A 24,913-nucleotide genomic window follows, 5' to 3' on the forward strand; every position below is an offset into this window, starting at 1 on the left:
ATGTTTATTTTAATCCTGTAAAATGAGCTGTATATTTACACATGAAGGTAAAATATTAATCCATTTTGCTCCACCACAAGCATTATACATGAAGAATAAATCAGGGAATTAATTTATAACATTAAGAAAATGTGAAGACTTATAAAAAAATTCATGGTTTCAATACTTGAAGGGAAAAGCTGAGATTATTTTACATGATCGTCTTTTAAAAAATACTGTCTGCATTTTCTGCATAAAAGCTGAAAAGATTAAGAAGTTCAGAATAATTTAGATGCGAGTTCACAGTGTGTGTTTTCATACAAACATCTTCTGGATGTTCCACCACCCTTCCCATAATTACTGGCTTCATGTCAGAATAAACAAAATCAGACAGCAAACTCCAGCATCCTGCTTCACATCTCTAAACCAGACGGGTTCTGTCTCATTCTTTCTTTTTCATTTGTTTTAAAATATTAAAACTACCTAAAAGTCTCTGTTAGGGCAGCTGAGAGATGCACAGCAGAAAACAACCAAACACAAATAATGAGACAACACAACCAGTCCAGTTAAAAAAAGCTCTACTGGAATGAGAGGCAATCGATCATTTCCATTATTTACAGACTGTGAATCATCTGACCATCTTTTACCTTCAGTCTAGTAGACCTAGACATAAGGGCCTAGCCAGGTTGCCACTGTTGGGCCCTCGAGCAAGGCCCTTAACCCACAACTGCTTAGACAGTATACTGCCACAGTACTGTAACTCACTTTAGATAAAAGTGTCCACTAAAAAGGTTAAAAATTGACAAATTATTGGTGACACTCAAGATCTTGAATGAGAAACACTTATGGAGAGCAGTGTGTGTGTGTGTATTTAAGAGAATAAGGTGTGTTGCTCAAAGGTCCAACAGTGGCTAATTGGTCATTGTAGGTCATTATCGAACACAGTCATGGACAATTTTGTATCTCCAGTTTACCACACTTGCACATCTTTGGACTGTGGGAGGAAACCGGAGCTCCCAGAGTAAACCCACGCAGACACGGGGAGAACATTCAAACTCCACACAGAAAGGACCCGGACCGTCCAACCTGGGGATCGAACCCAGGACCTTCTTGCTGTGAGACGACAGTGCTGCCCACTTAGCCACCGTGCCGCCCTACAAATTATTAAGACAGTGGGTGTGTTCGAAAACCTAGGGAGCTGCCTTGCTGTCTTACTGTCTACATAGGCAGCTGACTTAGTAGAGAGGATTCTAATAAGTTAGTGACTTAAAAGGCAGGTTATTCGAACGCACTACTTAGATAGCGATTCCATCGGGTTTAGCGTTTAGCATCTCGCCATTAAAACCAATAAACTGAGGTAGCATAGCACGCTAACGTCAATAACATCTCCCTTCATGTACCGATGATGGTTAAATTTCCTGACAAGCCCGAACTTGCAAATAAAAACACTCGGTACAAGTTTATACAAGTTAAAAATCAGTAATATTTTATTTACGTTTGAAAATAACTCCATTCGTTTCTCCGCCCCGTCAGCCATGAATGCTGGGATTGCCTTGATCACTAAGGCAGAGTCGGATGCTCACTCGTTCTTCAGCCAAAATAACATTGAAATAATAAGATGCCTCAGAAGTGAGGATTTTAAGGCATCTAGGATTTCGAACAGCCTCCTTCTCGGCAGCGCGCACAGGATGATGTAAAATGCTGCCGATGTAGATAGATCACTAGCTTTTCGAACACACCCAGTGTGTATGTACGTATATGTGTGTGTGTGTGAGTATTTGAGAGAATATGGGCATAATGTGGCAATATTACCCCACATTACACCCCTCTCAATGCCCCCTGTATATCTTACATGTAACGGTGGTCTAGCACTGATTTATGCACCACTGCAAGGGTTTTTTTTTTGCATAGGTCTCTAATTAGGTGTGAAAGCCAGTCAAACAGTCACACTGTTAAACCCTGTATGTGAAAACTGGCAGAAGTTTAAAATCTAAAACAATTTACAATTAATCTACGATACATTTTAAACAAGAGCTTAAGGGCCTTGTTAAAAGGTCCCACAGTGGCCAATTGGTCAACTCTCAACATTCCTAATGGTCCAATAGCTAAGACCTTTGTTTGTTTGTTTGTTTATTAGGATTTTAACGTCATGTTTTACACTTTGGTTCCATTCATGACAATTTAGTATCTCCAATTCACCTCACCTGCACGTCTTTGGACTGTGGGAGGAAACTGGAGCTCCCGGAGGAGAGAGCTTAAGGGTCTTGTTTAAAGGTCCCACCTTTAAAGGCGTCACCTCGGCGCCTCCTTAAAAGCATACTTTTCAAACATCAATGTTTTTACATTTACATTTTCAGCATTTAGCAGACGCTTTTATCCAAAGTGACTTACACAATGAGCTGAACACGATGAGCAATTGAGGGTTAAGGGCCTTGCTCAGGGACCCAACAGTGGCAACTTGGTGGTGGTGGGGTTTGAACCGGCAACCTTCTGTTTACTAGTCCAGTACCTTAACCACTGAGCTATCACTGCCTAATACTTAAAATACTAAATACTAAAAACTTAATTACAAATTATATAAAATTAATTTTGTCTCTTAGATTTGGGATTAATGTGTTTTATACATCCGTAAGGGCTCAACAAGAATTCTTTTCATTATTACCTTAATTTTTCGACTCGATAAAAGTCCTCGTAAACACAGCCTACCTATAATGCAGCTCTCTCTTAATGTTGGTGCATTAAATCTATTCTTTGGCTGGTTTATGGATCTGATGTGGTCGTGTTGTCTGCTTCACTTGATTTGCGTTCATTTGTGTAGCATCTCTCGGCCAGCGGAGTCCTTTTAAAACACCTAAACCGTTCGGCCAGCCATAAAAAGAAAGAAAAGAAAAATGACAGTAAACATTTACACGCTGTGTGACGACCGTGCGTCGCCCTCAGACCGACCCCCAACGTCCGTTTGAACGTTTACAGGTTGCCAGTGAGGGCGGAGTCCATCAGGTCGTCGTCCTCTGTGCGCATGTACACGGGACTCGGTCGAGACGTGCGGTCAGAGCTCAGCATTCCCATCGACGGTTCTGAGGAAGACATCGGGGACCTGGACCAACTGTCGGCCTTTATGAGGTGCGAAGATGGGACGCAGGACATGGACTTCTTCTTTTCCTTCTCACGATCTCGGTCTCTGTCGCGGTCCCTGTCCCGCTCCCGGTCTTTCTGCTTCTTCTTCTCCTTCTTATGCTTCTTGTGCTTCTCCCCCAGGCTGACGGACATGGAGCTCATGTAGTCCTGCGGTGGCTGGAGAGGCCTGATGGCCTGATCGTCGTCCGAGCTGGGGCTGTTCTGATGCGACTTCTCTGCAACCGAGCTGCTACCGGATTCGCTCTCGCTGTCCTGATTTAACGGGGTGTACGCCGGGGAGCGGCTGTGGCTCGGGGAACTGCGGTCATGCTTTGGTGTGGAGCCGCTGAAAAGAGGCGACGCTTTCAGGCCTGAATGCTGAGATCGCATCGAACCTTCTCCTGATCCCTCCGGCTTCTGCAGGGTTACTTTGGACTTGATGCTCGGAGAACCTCCATCGGGCTTGCTTATGATGATCTTGGCCACACCCGTGCTACTTGCCCCGCCTTTCGAATCCATCTTTTTGTCGCCGGAGCTTCCCCCTGAACCCTTGGATTTGCCTTCTTTTTCAGCCTTGTCTCGCTTCGAAGAGCCACTACTGGGCACCCCACTTCCACTCCCAGAAGTGCTACCAGGGCCGCCGCCTCCTTCGCCATCCTCCCCTCCAGTTCCACCACTGCCCACACTTTTCAGCTTGTCTATGACCGCCGTGAGGGAAGGCTTTTTATTCCGGCTGGGAGACTTTCCCTTGGCGTTTGGGTTGTTCCCACCTCCACCGCTACCTCCTCCGTACTGTGATTGACCGCCGGAGGAAAAAGACATGGAGCCTGAGGAAGACATGGAGCTTCCCGAGGAGCTAGAGGATGAAGATGAGCCAGAGGAAGAGCTGCTTCCGGACTGCTTTTGGGAACCACTGGAAGAGGACTTGGACCCACCTGAGCTCCCACTTCCAGAACCGATAGGAGACTTAGCTTTTGAGGAGGGTGGAGTCCCGGGGACTTGACCCTGCTGAAGTTTCATCGGTGAGGAATGTTTGTCGGAACTCCCAGAGCGTGAGTTAGAAGGTGAGATGTTAGACTTAATGTTGGGGATCATCATTGACCCTGGAGGCTTGCCACCTTGGGGTTTAATTTTATTCCCACTACCAGTTCCACCGCTGCCGCCGCTACTTGAGCCCGACATGCCATGCTTGGTGATCGGAGAAGAGCCTGGCTTGCCTGACCCCATTCCTAGGGAAGAGCTTTTAGACTGAGAAGACATGTTACTGCCACCACTTCCCGTACCGGATGGCTTGGAAATGCTGCCCTGACCCATGGAGCCTTCCATCTTGCTGCTCTTGATCTTTCCAGAAGATGAGGAAGTATGGGAATGGTGGCTTTTGCTGCTGCTTGTGCCACTGGTACTGCTGGAACTTCCACTCGTTAAGCTACTTGACGTGTAACCCCCGTGAGAGGAGGACTTTCCTGCTGTCAGGTTTCTGCCGATCTGTATGGTGATTTTCGGTATAGGTGGCGTGGCACCTCCGGGTGGAGTCTGAGAACGACCCGAGCTCCCTGGCGATTTGGATCCTCCTCCGCTCATCGATCCACCGGAACTCCCGCTCGGAGGGGTGTAGGGTCGTCCCCCGGAGCTGTGTGATGGAGACTTGCCTTCTGGATCTAGCTTCTTGCGCTTGGCCGGCTTATCTTTCGACTTGCCTTCGCTAGAAGGTGTACGGCTACGTTTGACCTGTTTCCCTTCAGAAGAACCGGTCGATCCCATCAGCATTCCGGTGTTACCACCACCGTTATCCTCCTTCGGTCTCATCGGCTGCTTGACCTTTACTTCGGCGCTTTTGAAGTCACTGCCAAGCCCTCCCATGCCCATCATGAGGGGACTTTGTCCACCACCTCCGTGAGAGGAGTGAGAATCTCCTAAATCTGGCGGCAGAGGCTTTCCACTAACCGTGCTTCCACTGAAAGCGAAGTCAAAATGATCCTTCACGGAGGCATCGGGGGTGCTTCGGCCATGCGAGGTGGGGTTCTGAGGGGTGCCCGACGGTGTGTTCTGCTGACTTCCCCCACTGAAGCTCTTGATGAGATCAAGATCGGGCTCTGGGCTGGGCGAACTCTCGTCGAAGTAATTCTGTGGGAAAGCTCCCTGACTAGGAAGCAAATCGGAGTTAAAGTCCGTATCTGGAAAGAAGTTACCCGAGGAGGCGTCGCTGTTGGGCGTCGCTGCAGCAGCAGCCTCTGCGATTAGATCCGCCGGATCGGCGAAGGGATTCTCATTGCTGTTCACGTTAAACAGGTCAGCCTCGAATACCGCACTTCCCTGACCCGAGCTGGACGAATCCCGCAACGGCGTCCCCAAGGAACCGCCTTCTTCCCCGCCCATGTGATGCTGCCCACCGCTCCCTTTGGTCGTCTGGTCTGGAATGTCGGACAGAATGTCATTGATGTCCGTGCCGATACTTTCGGAGCTCGAGAGACGCACCATGCGAGGCAGAGACCCCGCCGGCTGGGACTGAGACTGCGCCTGAGCTTGGACGTGCGACTGGGGGTGATAGGGCATCCCGGGACCCGATGGCGGGGTGCCACATTGGCTCGGGGCTGGCGTGATACTGTGAGGCGTGTCTAGGCCATCGCCCGGCAGATTCACGTCGAAAATGGGATTCTGAGAGGCGTCCACGTCCATGGAGAAGAGCTCGCGGTGGAAATCATCCTCAGTCGGCTGGTGCATGTGATGGTACTGCTGGCTCATGCCTCCCATTTGCTGCGATTGCGGTTTCATTCCCATCGCTCCCCCTGGTCCTATCCCGCTTTTATCGGCAACCCTCGGCCTCTTCTTTTTACCCTTGATGCCTCCTGCGGGACAGGGCTGCCCCTGGCTGTCGGTGCGAGGAGAACCGGAGGAGTTCTGCCTCTCTAGCGGGCTGTTACCATACAGCGTGGCGAAATCCTGTGAAGGGTTGTCTTTCAGCAAGTTCATGAGCATGGGATGGTTTTTGGTATTGCTAGCAGGGGAAGTGGTAGGCGGCGGCGTCTGGTGCGGCTGCGACCCGGCAGAAGTCTGGGCATTGGGACTAGACCCCACACTTCCAGTTATCTTCAGCAGGCTGGTCAGGATGGGATTCTGAGTCACCTTGCTGAAGTCGTCCGAGCCGTGGCCGTGCTGTGCAGACGTCTGCTGCTGCTGGTTTCCGATCTGTCCCATGTTATCGACCATTGAAGTACCCTGGTGGCTTATGGGAAACAGCGAGTTCATGGTGCCCTGGAAAGGTCCACCTGCGCCTATTCCCCCGCTCGTGGTGGGTGTGGTACCACCACCGACACCGGGGAGGCCGAGGGGATTGTTTCCGTCAGGTCCTGCACCCATCCCCATGTAGCCTGGGCTGCCTGTGGGCGGAAGGTTCTTCGTCACCATTATCGCCACCGTTTCAGCGATCAGGGACAGGGCCGGGGTGTCGGCCTGAATCGTTTCTGCCTTGCGCCGTATAGCCCGCATCGTCACAGGGATGGACATGCATCTAAAAGAAGTTATAGAAAATGCAGTAAGGAAACACATTACTGATGCCATTAACATTGCCTTTAATAATATTATTTATTTATTTATTAGGATTTTAACGTCATGTTTTACACTTCGGTTACATTCATGACAGAACAGGTAGTTACTGCTTACACAAGACTCATCAGTTCAAATCTTTAATGTCAAACACAGTCAAGGACATTTTTGTATCTCCAGTTCACCTCACTTGCACATATTTGTACTGTGGGAGGAAACCGGAGCTCCCGGAGGAAACCCACGCAGACACGGGGAGAACACGCAAACTCCACACAGAATGGACCCGGACCGCCCCACCTGGGAATCGAACCCAGGACCTTCTTGCTGTGAGGCGACAGTGCCACCCACTGAGCGATCGGTCGGTGAGTCGGAGTTCATATGCGGATCAGCTTTGTGTATGGAGAGCCACACCCTGATCGACGCATTATCTCTCGTCTCTGAGCAGCAACCGTCAATCAGCTAGAAGACGTCGTAATTGCATCAGTTATAAGGTCTCGTCCGGCTCCCGGTCCTGAATGAACAACGAGCCAATCGTTGTTCGTGTAGGCGCCCGGCCTGCCGGTAGCGTTTTAAACCGACGAGATCGAAATGTCAGCTCTGGTGCGCTGGCGTGTTTTACCGCTGCGCCACCCGAGCGCCCTGTGTACTTGTTTTCTTTTGGGACAGTGAAAGTGTTGCTCTTCATGTTATTTGAATGCTTATCCTATAATCTAACATGCATTTTATGTGGATATATAAGAAGTTTCCAATAACAGAAGTTGAACAAATAATGTTTCTATATGCTGACATTTATAATCCTTAGAAAAAAAAATCTAAATCGGTCGGTTATATTAAAAAACAAAACAAAACCCTACAATCAGAATCGGTGCATCTTTAGTTTAAATGTTGAAATGTTGATATGTAGTGAATACAGATAAATTGGAGTGGATGCAAACTGCTGCACTTACCTTTGAACCACTTTGGTGATGAATTCATCGGTACAGATCAAAGCATCAGACAAGCCTTTGTAGAGCTTACAGGCTATCTGCCGTGAGTCAATCACTTCCATCACCACTGAGAGAGAGAGAGAGCAAGAGACAAAGACATTACACAGGGGGGGCATTAAAAACTGGAAATGGACCGATATAATCTGGATCCTTTAGTACTGGCCAGTAGAGATTCTAGCACAGTTCTTTTCTTGATGCTATTTAAGGCCTGAAATGCTGCACACAACATGATTTTTGCACATTTAAGTCAGAACGCGTCCTCACCACAAACCAAAGATTCGTTAACAGGATGCTGGAAGGACACGCTGAAGCTGGAGTCTGTAAGCGGACACACCTCGAACTGCAGCAGTCCTGGAGTATCTGTAAAAAAAAAAAAAAAAAGACATAATAATGTACATTCATTAATGACTGACTTCAGGCTCTGGTATCCGCATACTTTTGGCCAGACCGTGTAACTCAGGGTAGTTCTCTTCTAAGGCTGAAAGACTGGAACACACATTTTAGCTTAATAAAAACAAGCTATTGTGTTTTTTTCTTTAATTTGTCTGGGTCAGAAATATACATACAGCATCTTAAATTATAAATTTTTTGGTGTGAAAGGTTCTATAATGTTATTTAACTTCGAGCCATGGCCTCCTTATTGCTCATTACATGGCTTTAAATCAACACTGGTTTAAAAGCTGTCATACTAACAGTAATCCCTTTGTTATTAGGTGACTGTTACACTATATTGCCAAAAGTATTCACTCACAGGTGGCATCACAATTCAGGTGTTCCAATCACTTCCATGGCCACAGGTGTATAAAACCCAGCACCTGGGCATGCAGACTGCTTCTACACACATTAGTGAAAGAACGGGTCGCTCTCAGGAGCTCAGTGAATTCCAGCGTGGTACCGTGATAGGATGCCACCTGTGCAACAAGTCCAGTCGTGAAATTTCCTCGCTACTAAATATTCCACAGTCGACTGTCAGTGCTATAATAACAAAGTGGAAGCGATTGGGAACGACAGCAACTCGGCCACGAACTGGTAGCCACGTAAAGTGACAGAGCGGGTCAGCGGATGCTGAGGCGCATAGTGCGCAGAGGTCACCAACTTTCTGCAGAGTCGATCGCTACAGACCTCCAAACTTCATGTGGCCTTCAGATGAGCTCAAGAACAGTGCGTAGAGCTTCATGGAACGGGTCTCCATGGCCGAGCAGCTGCATCCAAGCCTTACATCAATGCAAAGTGTCGGATGCGGTGGTGTAAAGCACGCCGCCACTGGACTCTAGAGCGGTGGAGACGAGTTCTCTGGAGTGAGGAATCACGCTTCTCCGTCCGGCGATCCGATGGACGAGTCTGGGTTTGGCGGTTGCCAGATTCATGCTCCCAACTTTGTGGGAACAGTTTGGGGATGCATTCTGGCTGCATTCAATAATTGGCCTCTTGACCGATGGTTTATGAGTATGCTAAAAGCATAATACTACCAACAAAATGTCCAGATGGCTTTCTTTGGCCATGTGGTGAGCAAAAACCGTTCCAAATACGAGGGATCTTCACAAAGTTTCTACACTTTTATATTTTGGTTATAAGCGGTGAGGGTGGAGGAGGAGTAATCGGTCGTGTCTGAGAGACTGAGAGACGCTTATAGTCCGGATTTAGCTCCATCTGATTTCCACCTTTCTGGATGCTCAAAGAAGCTTTAAGGGGAAGAAGATTTTCATGTGATGATGTGAAATCAGCGCTGCATCAGTGGCTACAAGCTCAACCAAAAACATTTTGGAATTGGTTTGATGTAGAAAAGTGATGAAATTGTTTTTGAAAATCTTAATGAATAGAGTTAAAAAAAAAGTGCAGAAACACTTTGACTTAAACACAATTGTTTGGACAGATGATCCTGAGACCTAAAATTGCTTTTTTTTTTTTTTTCAATAGGCATTCCTCACTAGGCATACTGTAATGCTTGTGGTTTAGTCACATTTAATCTAACTCTATTTATATGGGCACAGAGGAGTACTACAGTATTAATGAACCTCTAGTTGCTGTATGGGTTATTTTTGGCCCAGCAGTGTTTCAGAAATCTTACAGAAAATCTATGAAAGATGGTAGAATCCTCAGATGGAATAAATGTCTCATACAAGGGTTAATAAACTCTGATAATTCAAGCTGACACTTGTACCGTCTTTTATAAAGGTCTTTTTGACGCAGCTGGCGATCAGCGTGTTGTAGGCCGCTTGATGGCGTATGATGTCCAGCAGAGCAGGTACGTGAGCAGGGTGTCGGAAGGGGATTTTGGACACCAGAGCTCCCTGTAGAGATTTCCCATCCTGCACCGGTGCATTGCCATTCAGGAAGTAACAGTGCTGCTGGCCTGGCAGAGCCTAACAGAGTAAAGGGAACATGTGTTCATCAAGTACACGATTCCCTCCAGTTACACATCAGTTTGACTGGGATGATTGGAGAGCTCGTACTCACTGCGTAAAAGCGCATGGACCGGGCACAAGCCGAGGTGCTACCGCCTTCTTTTTCATGGAGCTGGCTCTTAATAATGAGATCGTAGAGTGAAGACACGGACGGAGGGGACTCGAACACCGGGATTCCTAAATCAACAAAACCAAAACTTAACAAAGGTGATTTATTTATTGATTAGGATTTTAACGTCATGTTTTACACTTTGGTTACATTCATGACAGGAACGGTAGTTACTCATTACACAAGATTCATCAGTTCACAAGTTTAATATCAAACACAGTCATGGACAATTTAGTATCTCCAGTTCACCTCACTTGCACGTCTTTGTCCTGTGGGAGGAAAACAGGAGCACCCGGCGGAAACCCACACAGAAAGGACCCGGATCGCCCCACCTGGGGATAGAACCCAGGACCTTCTCGCTGTGAGGCGACAGTGCTACCCACTGAGCCACCGTGCTGCCCCACAAAGGCGATAAACTTCATTTGTGTCTGTGCAAACTCGTAAAAAATAGATTTAGCAGCATTTTCACATTTCCTGAAATTCCATTTCAAGCAGGTGAGAAAAATAATCAATGTTCCCTTTTAAATGAGAATAAATGTCGTTATTATATTTGCACATCCAACATCTTCCAGTTAAACGACACCCATGCTGGCCGAGGAGAACTGCAGGCTAGCGCACGTGTAAGTGCCACTGGTGTTTCAGCTCAAATCTTCCATCTAGCCTTCCCTTCCACAGACACAGTCAACTGAAACTGTTGGAATGACTACTGTGACTGCTGGTACAATAATGGATTCCCTAAATTCTTAACAGTGCGTTTAACAAACTCCAGATTGAAAAACAGTGCCATGATTGTATTAAATAAATACTGCCCTCCTACCCCCGCCTTCAATAGCATTGCAATAATACTGTTATTTGTACATCAGCAATACTGTTATACTTTTTTTTTTTTTAAATACAAGGGTTCTTCACAAGGTTTCCACACTTTTTAAAATATATTTTTTACATCATGACCTTCTGATGCATTTTTTCCAGCATCATACCAACGTTTAAATGCCGTCAGCAAAACATGTTTGTGGTTGAGCTCGTAGCCACTGATGCAGCGCTGCTTTCACATCATCATCACATGAAAATCTTCAGATGGAGCTAAATCCGGACTACAAGCGTCTCTCAGACACGACCGATCCCTCCTCCTCCCACCCTCACTGCTCATAACCAAAATATAAGTGTGGAAACTTTTTGAAGATCCCTCGTAGCATTTATATTAGGGTTGTCAAACGATTAAAATTTTTAATCGCGATTAATCTCAGAATTTCATATAGTTAATCGCGATTAATCACATAAAAAAAAATCTGTGTAAATGTTATAGAAAACAAGGATTTTTAAGTGAAATGTTACAATTACAATGCTGAACACATTTTATGCTAAATGTACTGATGTTAAAAACTGCTGGGACAAGAGAAAACTGTTTTATTCACTCACATACTAGGCAGTAATACTATCCAGTGGTTTAATGGACGTTTCTACACGAACTGAGTGTGTTTTGACTAGGGTGGCCAGATTCATAGTAACAAAAAGGAGGACATTACACCCCAAAAAGCCGGACATCATATTAGGAACAGGGGGACATGCTACTGCAACACACAGAATGAATCCAGAACCCATATAACAGAGTTTTTGACCAATTTAAGCAAGAATTATATAACAAATGACTGTTTTACTCACTAAATGTTGTGTCTTTTCATATTTAGGTCCGTTCATCGCTGCCTCAAAAGTTTACTTTTTGGCATTTTCACCGCGTTCCTGATCATGTTTACAAAACAGAGAGGGCGGGCGAAATTCAACCACCCAATCACAGACTAGCATTTAGAGGGCGGACCTTCTCCGATTGGCCAGTGGTAGCGCTGTAAGCAGTGAAATGAGGCTGTTAAACCAATGAAATACAAAGCATTTGTTTTGACATGTACCTGAGCCAATGGTAAATAATATTGATCAAAAATGAAACCAGTTCACTCCAAAAGGAGGATTTTGAAGTGTCCGTCCTAGCGTTACGTGAATGGAGGACTGGCAGCTTCTTTATTATGCAAGTGCATTACTACGACACTACGACGCTCGGTTACATTATGTGGCAAGTCCGACATTAAAACGTTTGTTCTACCAGTCAAGTCTCAACATGAACTAGAATTTGCGTTAACGGCACTATTTTTTATAATCGCGTTAAATTGAGAATGCGTTAATGCATTATTATCGCGTTAACTTCGACAGCCCTAATTTATATACATTACGCATTTTCTCCCAATTTAGCGTAGTTAATTTGTCCTTCGCTGCTGGTGGATCCCTGATTGCAGTCGAAGTGGGTATATTGCTGCTCACACCCTTTCCCCCCCATGCATTCTGCACAGGCGCCTCTCTAGCTGCTATTCAGGGTCCTTACACAGCGTTTGAAGACCCCGCCCACATAGCCCCGTCATCCCGCCCTAGCAGAAGCGTGTCTGCTGCAGGCACTGCCAATTATGCCCGCTAGATGGCATCCAGACGACCGGACTTTCGAACCGAGGAGAAATCTGTCTGGGTTTTTTTTTGCCCCCTCACCTGTAGCTTTGCCGATTTTTTGGATGAAAGACAGTGAAAAGGGCATGGGGCTGTTCATCTTCAGGAAGAAACACGCCGGCAGGTCGACACAGTTGGAGTTTGATGCTGGAGAAAACGTTGGAGTCCTGAAGAAAAGCAGAAAGAAGAAAAACAAACACAACAAACACAATCACTGTTTTCAGTTGTTTGAATTTAACACTGTGGATCATCAGCTTTTCCACGCCACAGTATCCTGTGGTCTACACCTAAAAATCCATCATCTCACGGGTAATGGTGACTCATAATGTACCCAGGTACCCATGCTAAATTTAATTACTTCTTATACAGGGACCAAGAGTACCAGAGCGGGCTGTATGGGTGAAGCCAGAAACGGTGCAGAATGCTGGTCAGACACAGTCATCACAAAATCAACACGGGAATGAGATAATACAAAGTGCAGTCCTCATTTATCATCTCGTTCCACTGAGCCTTTAGGTTTTGTGTTATTTATTTTATTGGGATTTAATCTACCTGCATCTTTGGACATTATATCTTGTATTTTCTGACTAAGGAATTCATTTATGGTTCCAGGTATGAGTAATTGTTGCCTTTCCTGGTAATATTTAGGGCTTTCTATTAGGATGTGCTTTATTGTGATGGGTGTTTGGTTAAGTTTAATAATGTTAAGTAGGATTTACCCCTTGCTATCCACCGGGTGAGATCCAGTGATGAGAGGTGTGATAGGAAGCTTGTAGATGGCCGACGTTCCCTCCACAGTCACAGACACGCCCACTCCGAGGGTACGAGGGACTAAAAGGACCACAAAATTAATCAAAAATAAAGAGACGAGCTTACAGCACCGTTCAACCACATTGTGGTAAATATAATAGCTGTGCAAATAAATATCACAATATACAAGCAGAGAAAATTAAATAATATCAAATAAGTAGTTGTAGCCTAGCGGTTAAGGTACAGGACTAGTAATTGAAAGGTTGCTGGTTCAAGCCCCACCACTGTTAGGTTGACACTTGTGGGCCCTTGTGCAAGGCCCTTAACCATGGACAATTTACACAGAAAGGACCCGGACCTGGGGATAGAACCCAGGACCTTCTTGCTGTGAGGCGACAGTGCTACCCACTGAGCCACCGGGCCGCCACACAAAGGCGATAAACTCAATTTATTGTGCCAAACATTTACATTTACATTTTTGGCATTTAGCAGACGCTTTTATCCAAAGCGACTTACAGTCTAAGCAAGGTAAGCAGTACCTTAATCGCTAGGCTACAACTGCCCTTGTACTTAGGCAGTTCTAGCCTAGCGGTTGCTGGTTTAAACCCCACCACTGCCAGGTTGCCACTGTTGGGCCCTTAACCCTCAATTGCTTGGACTGTATACTGTAAGTCGGTTTGGATAAAAGTGTTTGATTACAGGACAAGTAATTGAAAGATTGCTGGTTCAAGCCCCACCACTGTCAGGTTGACACTGTTGGGCCCTTGTTCAAGGCCCTTAACCATCAACTGCTTAGACTGTAGCCTGTCACAGCACTGTCAGGTACTCGCTTTGAATAAAAGCGTCTGCTAAATGCCGTAAATGTAAATAAAAGAACTGAATGATGGTACACTAACCCACCACTGCTGAGATCCAGGTTTGAATCTAAGCGGTAATTAAAAATCAGTCGGCTGGGCATCTACACAGACATTACTGGCTATGTCCAGTGTTTCCGGGTGGACCTGGATCCACCATGAACCTGACCAGGATAACGCAGTTGATCAAAATCAAAGGGAAAGGACAATACGCTTAAGAAAATGTGAAACATATTTAAATACATACTAGGACATGTAACTAAATTAATAACCAATCAAAAACGCATCTAAACTGTGACATTAAAGAACTCCAGTACAAAGAAACATCAGGATCTACTATGAGAGCTACAGTGCGAGGTTAAAACACTCACTCGTGGCATCGGTGAAGTTGAGCTGTGTGCCGGTCCCCTCCTCAAAAATGTCGTAGGGTGAAACGTAACACTGTACAGAAAGAAGATGGCCGCCGCTCCTGGGGGTCATCAGTCCCACGCTGCCGTGGAGGATCGTCTCCACCGTGTTAGCATTGGTCGCTATCCTGGAGTAAAGAACATAAATGAATAACAATCAATCACAGTCTATAAACAAACGTTTAGTTTTAATCGCTCATGTGATCAGCAACAAACTTCAGTCGAGTGGAAACGTCACCTTTTCCTCCCAATCTAGTCGTATCAGATTACCCGACCGCATTACGCTTCCTCTTCACTGATGTTGACCTCCACAGTGAGGAGAGCGAGACTGACACGCCCCCTCCGACACATGTGCAGTACCGACTGCACAAGGCGAGTTCATATGTGGATCAGCTTTGTGTACAGAGAGTCACACCCTGATCAACGCATTATCCCTCGACTCTGTGCAGGCGCCATCAATCAGCCAGCAGAGGTCGTCGTTGCATCAATTTTTTTAAATTTATTTATTTTTTATGCATTTTCTCCCCATTTTCCTCCCGATTTAGCGACTCAATTTTGTCTTCCGCTGCCGAGAGATACCGGATTGCATCCGAGGAGAGCACGTCGCCGTACACGCCTACGGCCCTCCTCTTCCCGCCCCTGCATTCTGCTCAGGCGTCTCTTCCGCCTCTTACACAGCGTACGAAGACCCACCCACTCATAGTCCGGCCCCTACCCTGCAGATACGGTGGCCAATTCGTATCTGCTGCAGGCACTGCCAATTATGCCCGCTAGATGGCGCCCAGCCGACCGGTGGCAACATAAGAGTTTCGAACCGGGGAGTTCAGAATGTCGGTGCTCGGTGCTGGACGCCGCATAGTTGCCTCAGTTATGAGGAATCCCCTCTGGCACCCCATTTTCAACAACAAGCCAATCATAGCTCATGTAGGCGCTCAGCCTGCCGGACGTGTCTATTGTTTTAACCTCTAAGCAAGGTAAAGCTTGTTTGACTGGGGCAAAACAGACCTGTTTTTTAAAATACTTTAGACTGTCTGGACATATTGCATCTAGCCATAATGATGACGAGACCACTGCTCCATGTATTTCATTTACATTCACATCTATATTGTCAGCATATAGCAGATGCTTTTATTCAAAGTGAATTACAGTACACAGTCTAAGCAATTAAGGCCTAAAGGTCTTGCTCAAGGGCCCCACAGTGGCAACCTTCTGCTTACTTAGTGCAGTACCTTCAGTACCTTAACTGCCAGGCTACAACTGCCCTGTTTCATAATGGGTGCAGTCAAATTAGCCCTCTTTATACTGGCACAGATGAGGAATTACCAGGCTATACAACACCTGCTGATGGGTTAACACATCACACTGCATACCTGAACATGTGCATCATCTTGGTGAGGTCCAGCTCTAGAGACTGGAGGGCCAGGTACATTTTCGTCTTCAGTTTGCTGTAAAAGAAAAAACAGATCCGGCGCTGAGCTGATCGGATTCTTCATCAAAACCTTTTTTATTGTGAACTGGGACTCACTTGTCTCCTGGAAGCTTGTACAGGTTGACCAGACCCTTCAGGTGTTTGGAGAACTCCTCAAAGTTTTTCTTTCTGGAAAACAAATAATTCCAACACACAAAAAATATGATCGTTCTGCACAATAAACATTCACGTCCAGCATATGATGACTACAAAACAACAGAAAAGCAAATTCATTGGCTACTACAATTAAAAGATCTGTTCTAAACTTTTGAATCTGAACATTTTATATTTTTATAAATACAGGATGTTTCTTTTCTTACCCCAGATGCTGGATCAGCTCCGGGCAGCTCTGAACAAGAGAAGATCATTTAGAACAAAAGCTGAGCAACTGTGTATTTAAAGCATGAACAAACATAACAGCACTGAGCTCAAATTAAGAAGCAAGTACAGTAGACCCTTGACTTACGAATGTAATGGGTTCTGAAGGGCTGTTCTTAAGTCAAAATGTTCGTTAGTTAAAACATATTTTTTTCCATAAGAAATAATGTAAATAGAATTAATCCGTTCCAGACCTCCTAAACCCCCCCCCCCTTACCCCTAACCTTTCTAATGTCTTAAATGCTCTTTTTTGTTATAAATACGAGTATATTTTCCCTTAAATCCTAAATTATAGAATAGACATTCCTGTAATAAACAATAATAAACAACAATACACATTAGTACTGTACATAAAAACACACATCACATTTCAGTACAGTACGTGTGCTGTACCATACACCATAATACATTTCCTTCTTTTATAGAAAATATATCTACCAGAAACAACAATAACTCTCATATTTCTCTATTATTTCCTTCTTTATTTCAGTAGTGTTGTATTTTGTAGGTGTAATTGCACGAAAGAAAGAATACTTCACTGTCCCCTCTGTCTGATACACAGTGACACCTACTGGCAGGAGTAATTATACAACAACAACAAAACTGCACTTCCTCTGCACCTTCTTTGGGGACATTTTAATATAGAATTTTACTAAATATAAAGAAAACACCGAAAAAACACCGTCTGCTGTCCGAATGTTCGCTCACTGTGTGTGTATATATATATATATATATATATATATATATATATATATATATATATATATATATATATATATATATATATATATATATATATATATATATATATATATATATATATATATATATATATATATATATATATATAGAGAGAGAGAGAGAGAGAGAGAGAGAGAGAGAGAGAGAGACGGTTGGAGTCAACTTGTTCGTGATGTCACGTGTCTCGCTCGCGTGCGAATTTCGGTTCGTAAGTTGAATAAGATAGCTCGTAACCCGAAATGTTCGTATGGTAAACGGTTCGTAACTCAAGGGTCCACTGTATAGCACGTCTCTATAATTTTAATTTAAAAAAGAGGCTTTAAAAAAAAAATGTAGGTTCATAGCAACAGAAACGTTTAGATTTCAGTGTTTCTGTCAAAGTTCTGATTATCAGGTGCATCTACCATATACTGTAGGTACCACTGGTAGTTTATGTAGGTATGTGACTGCATCATGTTTACATGACTGGTGCTGGTACTGGTGTATGATGGTAGTGTGTGTGTGTGTGTGTGTGTGTGTGTGGTTCGATTGCAGTGGGAGCTCAGTGATTAATGATTACAGCCCCACATTTACATTTTCAGCATTTAGCAGATGCTTTTATCCAAAGCGACTTACAGTACAGTGACAGTATATTGTCTAAGCAATTGAGAATTAACGGCCTTGCTCAAGGGCCCAACAGTGGCAACCTGGCAGTGGTGGGGTTTGAACCGGCAACCTTTCCATTACTAGACCAGTACCTTAACCACTAGGCCACAACTGCTTTAGATAAAATCATCTGCTAAATGCTGCAGATGTAAATGAGTGTATGATGGTAGTGTGTGTGTGTGTGCTGTTTGTATGAGTTTATGTACCTTACTAGTACCAGAAACCCCCCTCTCATCCCTACCCCCAGTCTCACCCACTCAACCCCCCCACCCCAACCCCCCACTCTCTCTTTAGCCCCACCCACTCTCTCACCGCAGGGTTTTCTCCGTGATGAGCCACTTTGACATCGATCAGTTGCCCTATCGTGTCCAGCTGCACCTCCACATAGAACATGTCGGATGTGATGTAACACTCCGTCTCTGAGGGACTCAGGTGAGACCCTAACCTGGAACACGGCAAGGTGAAGTGACGTCAACACATGAAGCTCATACACATTAAGCACCTCTGAGGCGAAAACAGCCTCTGCCCTTTGGGGAAGGATTAACACAAGGTTTTGGACCGTGCACGAGGGAATTTGTGCACATTTTAGTAAAAAAAACATTTGTGAGGTCAGGCTCTGATGCTGGATAGGAAAACTTGGCTTGCAATCGACATTCCAATTCATCCCAATGGTATTAATACGGATTTGCTTTGTGCACAAGGACACAGCCCCACTGGAACAGGAGCAAGTTAACGGTATGACTTATTTCCTGTAACTCACTTGATAACAGCAGTTAGTCAATAATTAGGGGAGGCTAAACTTGTTCCTGTTATGATGCAATGCAGGAATACTCATAAACAAAACCCTCCATCCTGATACCCATCATTTTATAAGCGATACCAGGTACTCACATACTGATACATGATGATACTCACATGTTCTGACGGGCTATGGATTCCAGACGATCGGTCATCGATGCCAGCGAAGACACTGAACGTTCAGGAATAATAGAATAAACACAAGAAAATAGATTAATTAATTGACAGATGATGTGTCTATAAGGTCATATTTTTTGATAGGAGGAGCGGCAAATAAAAACAAACTGCAGTACATTAAGCTTTTAATACACACTGATGAATCAAAACAATAAAACCACCCCAAAAGACGTGCATGGCAATGCTTATTTCATAACAATGATGCACGTGAGGGTGAGGGATCTATTAAACGTTGGGCTGATGGAGGTTCCTCGTAGTTCGTGTGCTCAATGCAGCAGATCTGATCAGAATAAAGACCTGAGGGACGCCAATAAGGACAGAATAACGGCCAGACAATTGGGCTAAAGTATCTCCCAAACAGGAAACTGTTGTCTGAGGAGGGACAACTGGGCCAAACTTGGAGATAAAGTCAACAGGCAGATAGGTACACAGGCAGCAGAGCTGGACACTGGAACAACGGAAGGTCGACTGGTCTGGTAAGTCCTGTTTTCCAGGACTCACAGTGTAAAACAAGCCACCTAGGGATGTAACGATACACTCTACCCACGAAACGATGAGATTCACGATACGATTTTTAAAAATGATGAAGTTTCCTTTTATTATTTCTCTTGAAAAAATAAAACATTTATTTATCTAAATAATGAATGCCATTTTATTTCTGAGGTAGGTACAAACTATGCAAAACAATTTTGAATTAAGCCCAATTTGGCTGAAAAAACGCGAATCTGGCAACCAGGCGTATAGCGCCAGTGACGTCAACCAGGCGAGGTGAATAGCGCCAGCGCCCTCTGCTGTTTAAAGTGAATATCGATTCATTATACATGTCAAATCGGTTTGTTATTAACGGTCTTGTGGTGCATCGTTACATCCCTAAAGCCACCTGCTAACAGACGTGAGTTGAAGGACCTGATAGCATCTATATGGATCCAATTAAGTGAGTACACAGAGGAGGCCTCCTCCGACACGCCTGAAATATTAACGTCGGGCATCCGGGAAAGCTGTCTTTTACGAGCCCTAGTCGGCTTCTTTCCTCCAGAAAGCGCGGATCGCCTGCATCACGCCTTCCGTACAGGGTTCTGAACGCAGCTCTTACCTTTGAGGGCCTTCTGAAGGGTTTCTAAACAGTTGAGGAGGATCTGGTGTCCAGACGAATTCATCACACCGCGCTTCTCCTGAACACAACATTCAACATTAGCACCGTACAGCCCCTTACTCATGTGACATGTGTCATCACACACACTGGTACACACACACACGCACCATGGCTGTCCGGACAACCTTGCTGGTCTCCTGCCATGGTCGTGAGGCGTTGTGTTTGGCGTGCAGCTTCTCCAGTAGAACAGAAACGCGACTCTGCTTCTCTGCTTCTGCAAAATCCGTAGACAGAGCTGACTGAATAAATATCTCACGGCTGTAAGTGCATCATTCTAACAGACAGCAATAAGGAAGCATAAAGGATGCCGTCCTTAATCCTTTAATGGTCTCACCAAGACAATAATGTTTAAAAATGATATCTTTGCATTTTTTACTTTCTTGGGACTATACAAACAACAAATAATGAATAATTTTTACTAATGCACACAGTATTTTGTTAATAAGCCTCTAACAAACAGTTGAGATCACAAAAATGCCGCTGCAGCTTCAAGTCGACATAAAGGTTAGAAAAGCTGTTTAATTAAAACCGTCTACCAATATTTAGAGATTAACACACGTCAACCAAGGAGTAGATACGACCCAAACAAGGTTATTTAAATACAGCTTATTTTTACACAAGTAACAGCATATTTTACACTTTGGTTACATTCATGACAGGAACGGTAGTTACTCATTACACAAGATTCATCAGTTCAAGTTTAATATCAAACACAGTCATGGATAATTTTGTATCTCCAGTTCACCTCACTTGCACGTCTTTGTACTGTGGGAGGAAACCAAAGCTCGTCGAGGAAACCCACACGGACACGGGGAGAACATGCAAACTCCACACAGAAAGGACCCGGACTGCTTCACCTGGGGATCGAACCCGGGACCTTCTTGCTGTGAGGCGACAGTGCTACCCACTTAGCCACCGTGCCGCCCCCGACCTTAATAAAATGAACATGAATGCTACGAAAACACCTAAACACAGATGAAAGGTTTGTTTGTTTGTCTGGGTTTATTGCCATATCAGCAACACATTGGCTATTTTATGGCATAGACAGATATTAGAACTGTAAAACATTATATGCTCAGATCATTTGTTTAATATCAAGACTTTTAACTGGAGAAATCTTCTCGAACCATTCTTTTATGATCTCAACCCTGTAAAAATGGTCTCTGATGGCTGAAATTGTAGGACATTCTAATAAAATATGTTTGATTGTTTGGGGTGCACCACAGAATTGACAGGTTGGTGCCTGCTCGCCAACCAGCAGGTGTCGGTGGGTGAGGGCAGTATGACCGATTCGGCACCTGCTTATAATTGTCTGGTCGTGCCTATTTAAGAAATCTCGATTGTGTTTAATATTGACATTTGGAGTTATTTCATACAGTTTGTTTTGGGTATTGGTGGACCAATCTTCTTGCCATTTTATTCTGCAGTAGTTTTTGATTTGTGGGTAAGCATCAGTTTTTGGGATGCATCTCCAAGCGATCTCTTTGTTTCTTGCTTCCTTTGCCAAGCTTTGCTTGCTTTTTCATTTCCCTCTATACCATAATGACTGGGAATCCAGCAGCAGACAATGGAAACTCCTCGGCTGTAAAGTTCTTTGTCCAGTTTAAGCAGTTCTTGTATTATTGGGTGATCTGTTCTCATGGACTCAAGAGCTTGCACGCAGGATTTAGAGTCAGAGCAAATCACATAGCGTTTACGGGGACTGATAGATATGTGTCTAATGGCCGAGAGGAGTGCATGAGCCTCTGCTGTGAGGCAATATTGAGGCACGATGAGGTAGACGAATACTATAACAGTGGCCGTTGAACCCGGTCTCTGCAGATGAAAGGTAAGAAAAAGAGAACGGTACAGAAGCGGCACTTTGAAGTCATTGTGCAATATGTATAAAAAATAGGGCTGTCAAACGATTAAAATTTTTAATCGCGATTAATCTCAGAATTTCATATAGTTAATCGCGATTAATCACAATTTTTTTTTTTTTTTTTTTTTTTTTTTTTATAAAAGGAGGTGGTTTTATTGTTATGGCTGATCGGTGTACATACACTAACATACACAAAAACTCATTCACAATCAACACAGTCGCATATATGCAAGTAATATAGTCACTAGTATGAGCTGTCAGAACCCAGGGAACAACAGCTCATACTAGTGACTATATTACTTGCATCTTTGCACAATATTGCATGTTTTTGCACCTTATTCTCACCTTATTCTACCTGCTGCTATATAAACCCTACGCTGCTAACTGGATATCAGAATACGTTTTTATTAGGGCTGTCGAAGTTAACGCGATAATAAAAACGGGTTCCAGTGTTGCCAGATTGGGCGGTTCTCCGCCAAATTGGGCGGATTTTGTTGGAAAACAATTTAATAGCATTTAAATAACACTTCTGTTTAAAAGAAAATATTCAGTTTTAAGAAGCACCAGCATTGTAGAAGGCTATTAAAAGTAAAGTCAATATTCAATGCTGATTTGGCTTAATAGTGTTGGTCAGTCTGTATCATGTTCTTGAAATGATAAAGTATTGCAAAGAAATATCTTTGAAATTCTTCCTCATAATGTTAAGGTTGCTGTATTTTGGTTTTTCACTTGTCAGGGAAAATTAAGAGAGAAAAAAGCTTATTATTATTATCATGCGTGTGATAAATATCATTTACGTGATCTGTGTATCACGTTACCGCTGTGTGTTGTACGTCACTGAGCTGATATGTGTATCAGGTGAGCAGCGGGTAACGGCGTGTTATGTTTAAGTGTGATGCTCCAAGTTGTGGATTAAGCAATAAAGACAAACACGTTCTCCATATAACTAGTGTCATTTGTATTTCGAGGTTAAGTACAAAACATAACAATGTGGGTGTTCGTGATGTAATTCTACACGGCACTCGCTGCCTGTGTAGGTACATTTTTCCTGTATAGAATTTGCGTTAACGGCACTTTTTTTTAAAATCGCGTTAAACTGAGATCGCGTTAATGCGTTATTATCGCGTTAACTTCGACTGCCCTAATAAAAAAGAGTCACACTGTAAAAGGCAGCACGGTGTCTCGGTGGGTAGCACTGTCGCCTCACAGCAAGAAGGTCCTGGGTTCGATCCCCAGGTGGGGCGGTCCGGGTCCTTTCTGTGTGGAGTTTGCATGTTCTCCCCGTGTCTGCGTGGGTTTCCTCCCACAGTCCAAAGACGTTCAAGTGAGGTGTAAGAAAATAATGATCAAGGTGGCGACTCAGGATTACAATCATAACCTGTCCAAGCACAATAATTATTCAATTCTATTATTCCACAATATGCTGTCCAATTTTATATGACACGCTGGGATGTCGTGTGTTCGTGTCTAAGTTCAGTTCATTAAAGAAACGTCTCCCTTCACCAATACGACTCTCTTATGTATAAACGCGCCGACAGTGGGGGGATTGTCCAGTGATGTATTGGGGTCGTGTCCAGAATGTGCTACTGCACTGTGCCCAGTGATACCAGGGAAACCTTGTAAAACATGCAGAAGGTAGATTGTGTGTTGACCTGCAACATCTTAACGTATGCACCGTAATGTTTCTGGGCGGCCTGACTAAGGGTCAGGTTGGCGGTTACGGATGCTTGGAAACACTCGCGGTACAGAACTCACATTAAGATGTTTAGATTTCATCCATTTTATGCAGGTCAGGGTCTCAGTGAGTCCAGGGTCCAGCCACTCGCAACAGCTAGTAAACAAATCTACCCTGCGCATGTGTTTGGGAGTTAGAAAGCTACACACATTTCTGCAGCTGTTCCTTTTCTGTGACTGATGTTTAAGCGTTTACGGTTAGTGGTTAAGGTACTGGACTAGTAATCACAAGGTCGCTGGTTCAAGCCCCTGTTGGGCCCCTAACCCTCAATTGCTCAGACTGTATACTGTAACTGTACTGTAAGTCACTTTGGATAAAAGCATCTGTTAAATGCAGAAAATGTAAATGTAATGCAGCTGTGTAAACAAAACAGGATCGAACCCAGGTCATTAATACCTGTGATAATGTGCAGCACCAATAACCTGTATGATATTGTCCAGCTCACACACAAACACACACACACACACACACACACACAAACACACACACACACACAAACACACAAACACACACACACAAACACACACACAAACACACACACACACACACACACACACACACACACAAACACACACACAAACACACACACAACCACACACACAAACACAAACACACACACAACCACACACAAACACACACACACAAACACACACACAAACACACACACACACACACACACACACACACACACAAACACACACACAAACACACACACAACCACACACACAAACACAAACACACACACAACCACACACAAACACACACACACAAACACACACACAAACACACACACAACCACACACACAAACACAAACACACACACAAACACACACACAACCACACACACAAACACAAACACACACACAACCACACACACAACCACACACAAACAAACACACACAACCACACACACACACAAACACACACACAAACACACACACAAACACACACACACACACAAACACACAACCACACACACACACAAACACACAAACAAACACACACACAAACAAACACACACACAAACACACCCACAAACAAACACACACACACACAAACAAACACACACACACACAAACAAACACACACAACCACACAAACAAACACACACACACACACACACACACACAAACACACACACAAACACACACACACACACACAAACACAAACAAACACACAAACACACACAACCACACACACAAACACACACACACACACACACACACAAACAAACACACACAACCACACACACAAACACACACACACACAAACACACACACAAACACACACACACACACAAACAAACACACAAACACAAA

General features: G+C 44.3%; 1 protein-coding gene across 1 annotated transcript in view; it reads right to left on the minus strand.

Moving 5' to 3' along the window:
• Window positions 1-1,438: 1,438 nt before the first annotated feature.
• med1 (mediator complex subunit 1) overlaps window positions 1,439-24,913 on the minus strand; it is a 24,940-nt gene continuing 1,465 nt past the window's right edge. The window contains exons 2-16 of the mRNA XM_063003274.1: window positions 20,105-20,211; window positions 19,938-20,016; window positions 18,785-18,839; window positions 18,182-18,314; window positions 16,426-16,454; window positions 16,163-16,234; window positions 16,008-16,082; window positions 14,602-14,765; window positions 13,346-13,457; window positions 12,669-12,793; window positions 10,083-10,207; window positions 9,787-9,988; window positions 7,890-7,985; window positions 7,587-7,692; window positions 1,439-6,604 (exon numbers count right to left, since the gene is read on the minus strand). Of these exons, the coding sequence (XP_062859344.1) occupies window positions 2,947-6,604; window positions 7,587-7,692; window positions 7,890-7,985; window positions 9,787-9,988; window positions 10,083-10,207; window positions 12,669-12,793; window positions 13,346-13,457; window positions 14,602-14,765; window positions 16,008-16,082; window positions 16,163-16,234; window positions 16,426-16,454; window positions 18,182-18,314; window positions 18,785-18,839; window positions 19,938-20,016; window positions 20,105-20,211 (5,138 nt within the window). The 3' untranslated portion in view covers window positions 1,439-2,946. The remainder of the gene's footprint in view (window positions 6,605-7,586; window positions 7,693-7,889; window positions 7,986-9,786; window positions 9,989-10,082; window positions 10,208-12,668; window positions 12,794-13,345; window positions 13,458-14,601; window positions 14,766-16,007; window positions 16,083-16,162; window positions 16,235-16,425; window positions 16,455-18,181; window positions 18,315-18,784; window positions 18,840-19,937; window positions 20,017-20,104; window positions 20,212-24,913) is intronic.

The sequence above is a fragment of the Trichomycterus rosablanca genome, chromosome 10, assembly GCF_030014385.1.
Source record: "Trichomycterus rosablanca isolate fTriRos1 chromosome 10, fTriRos1.hap1, whole genome shotgun sequence".
Lineage (NCBI taxonomy): Eukaryota > Metazoa > Chordata > Actinopteri > Siluriformes > Trichomycteridae > Trichomycterus > Trichomycterus rosablanca.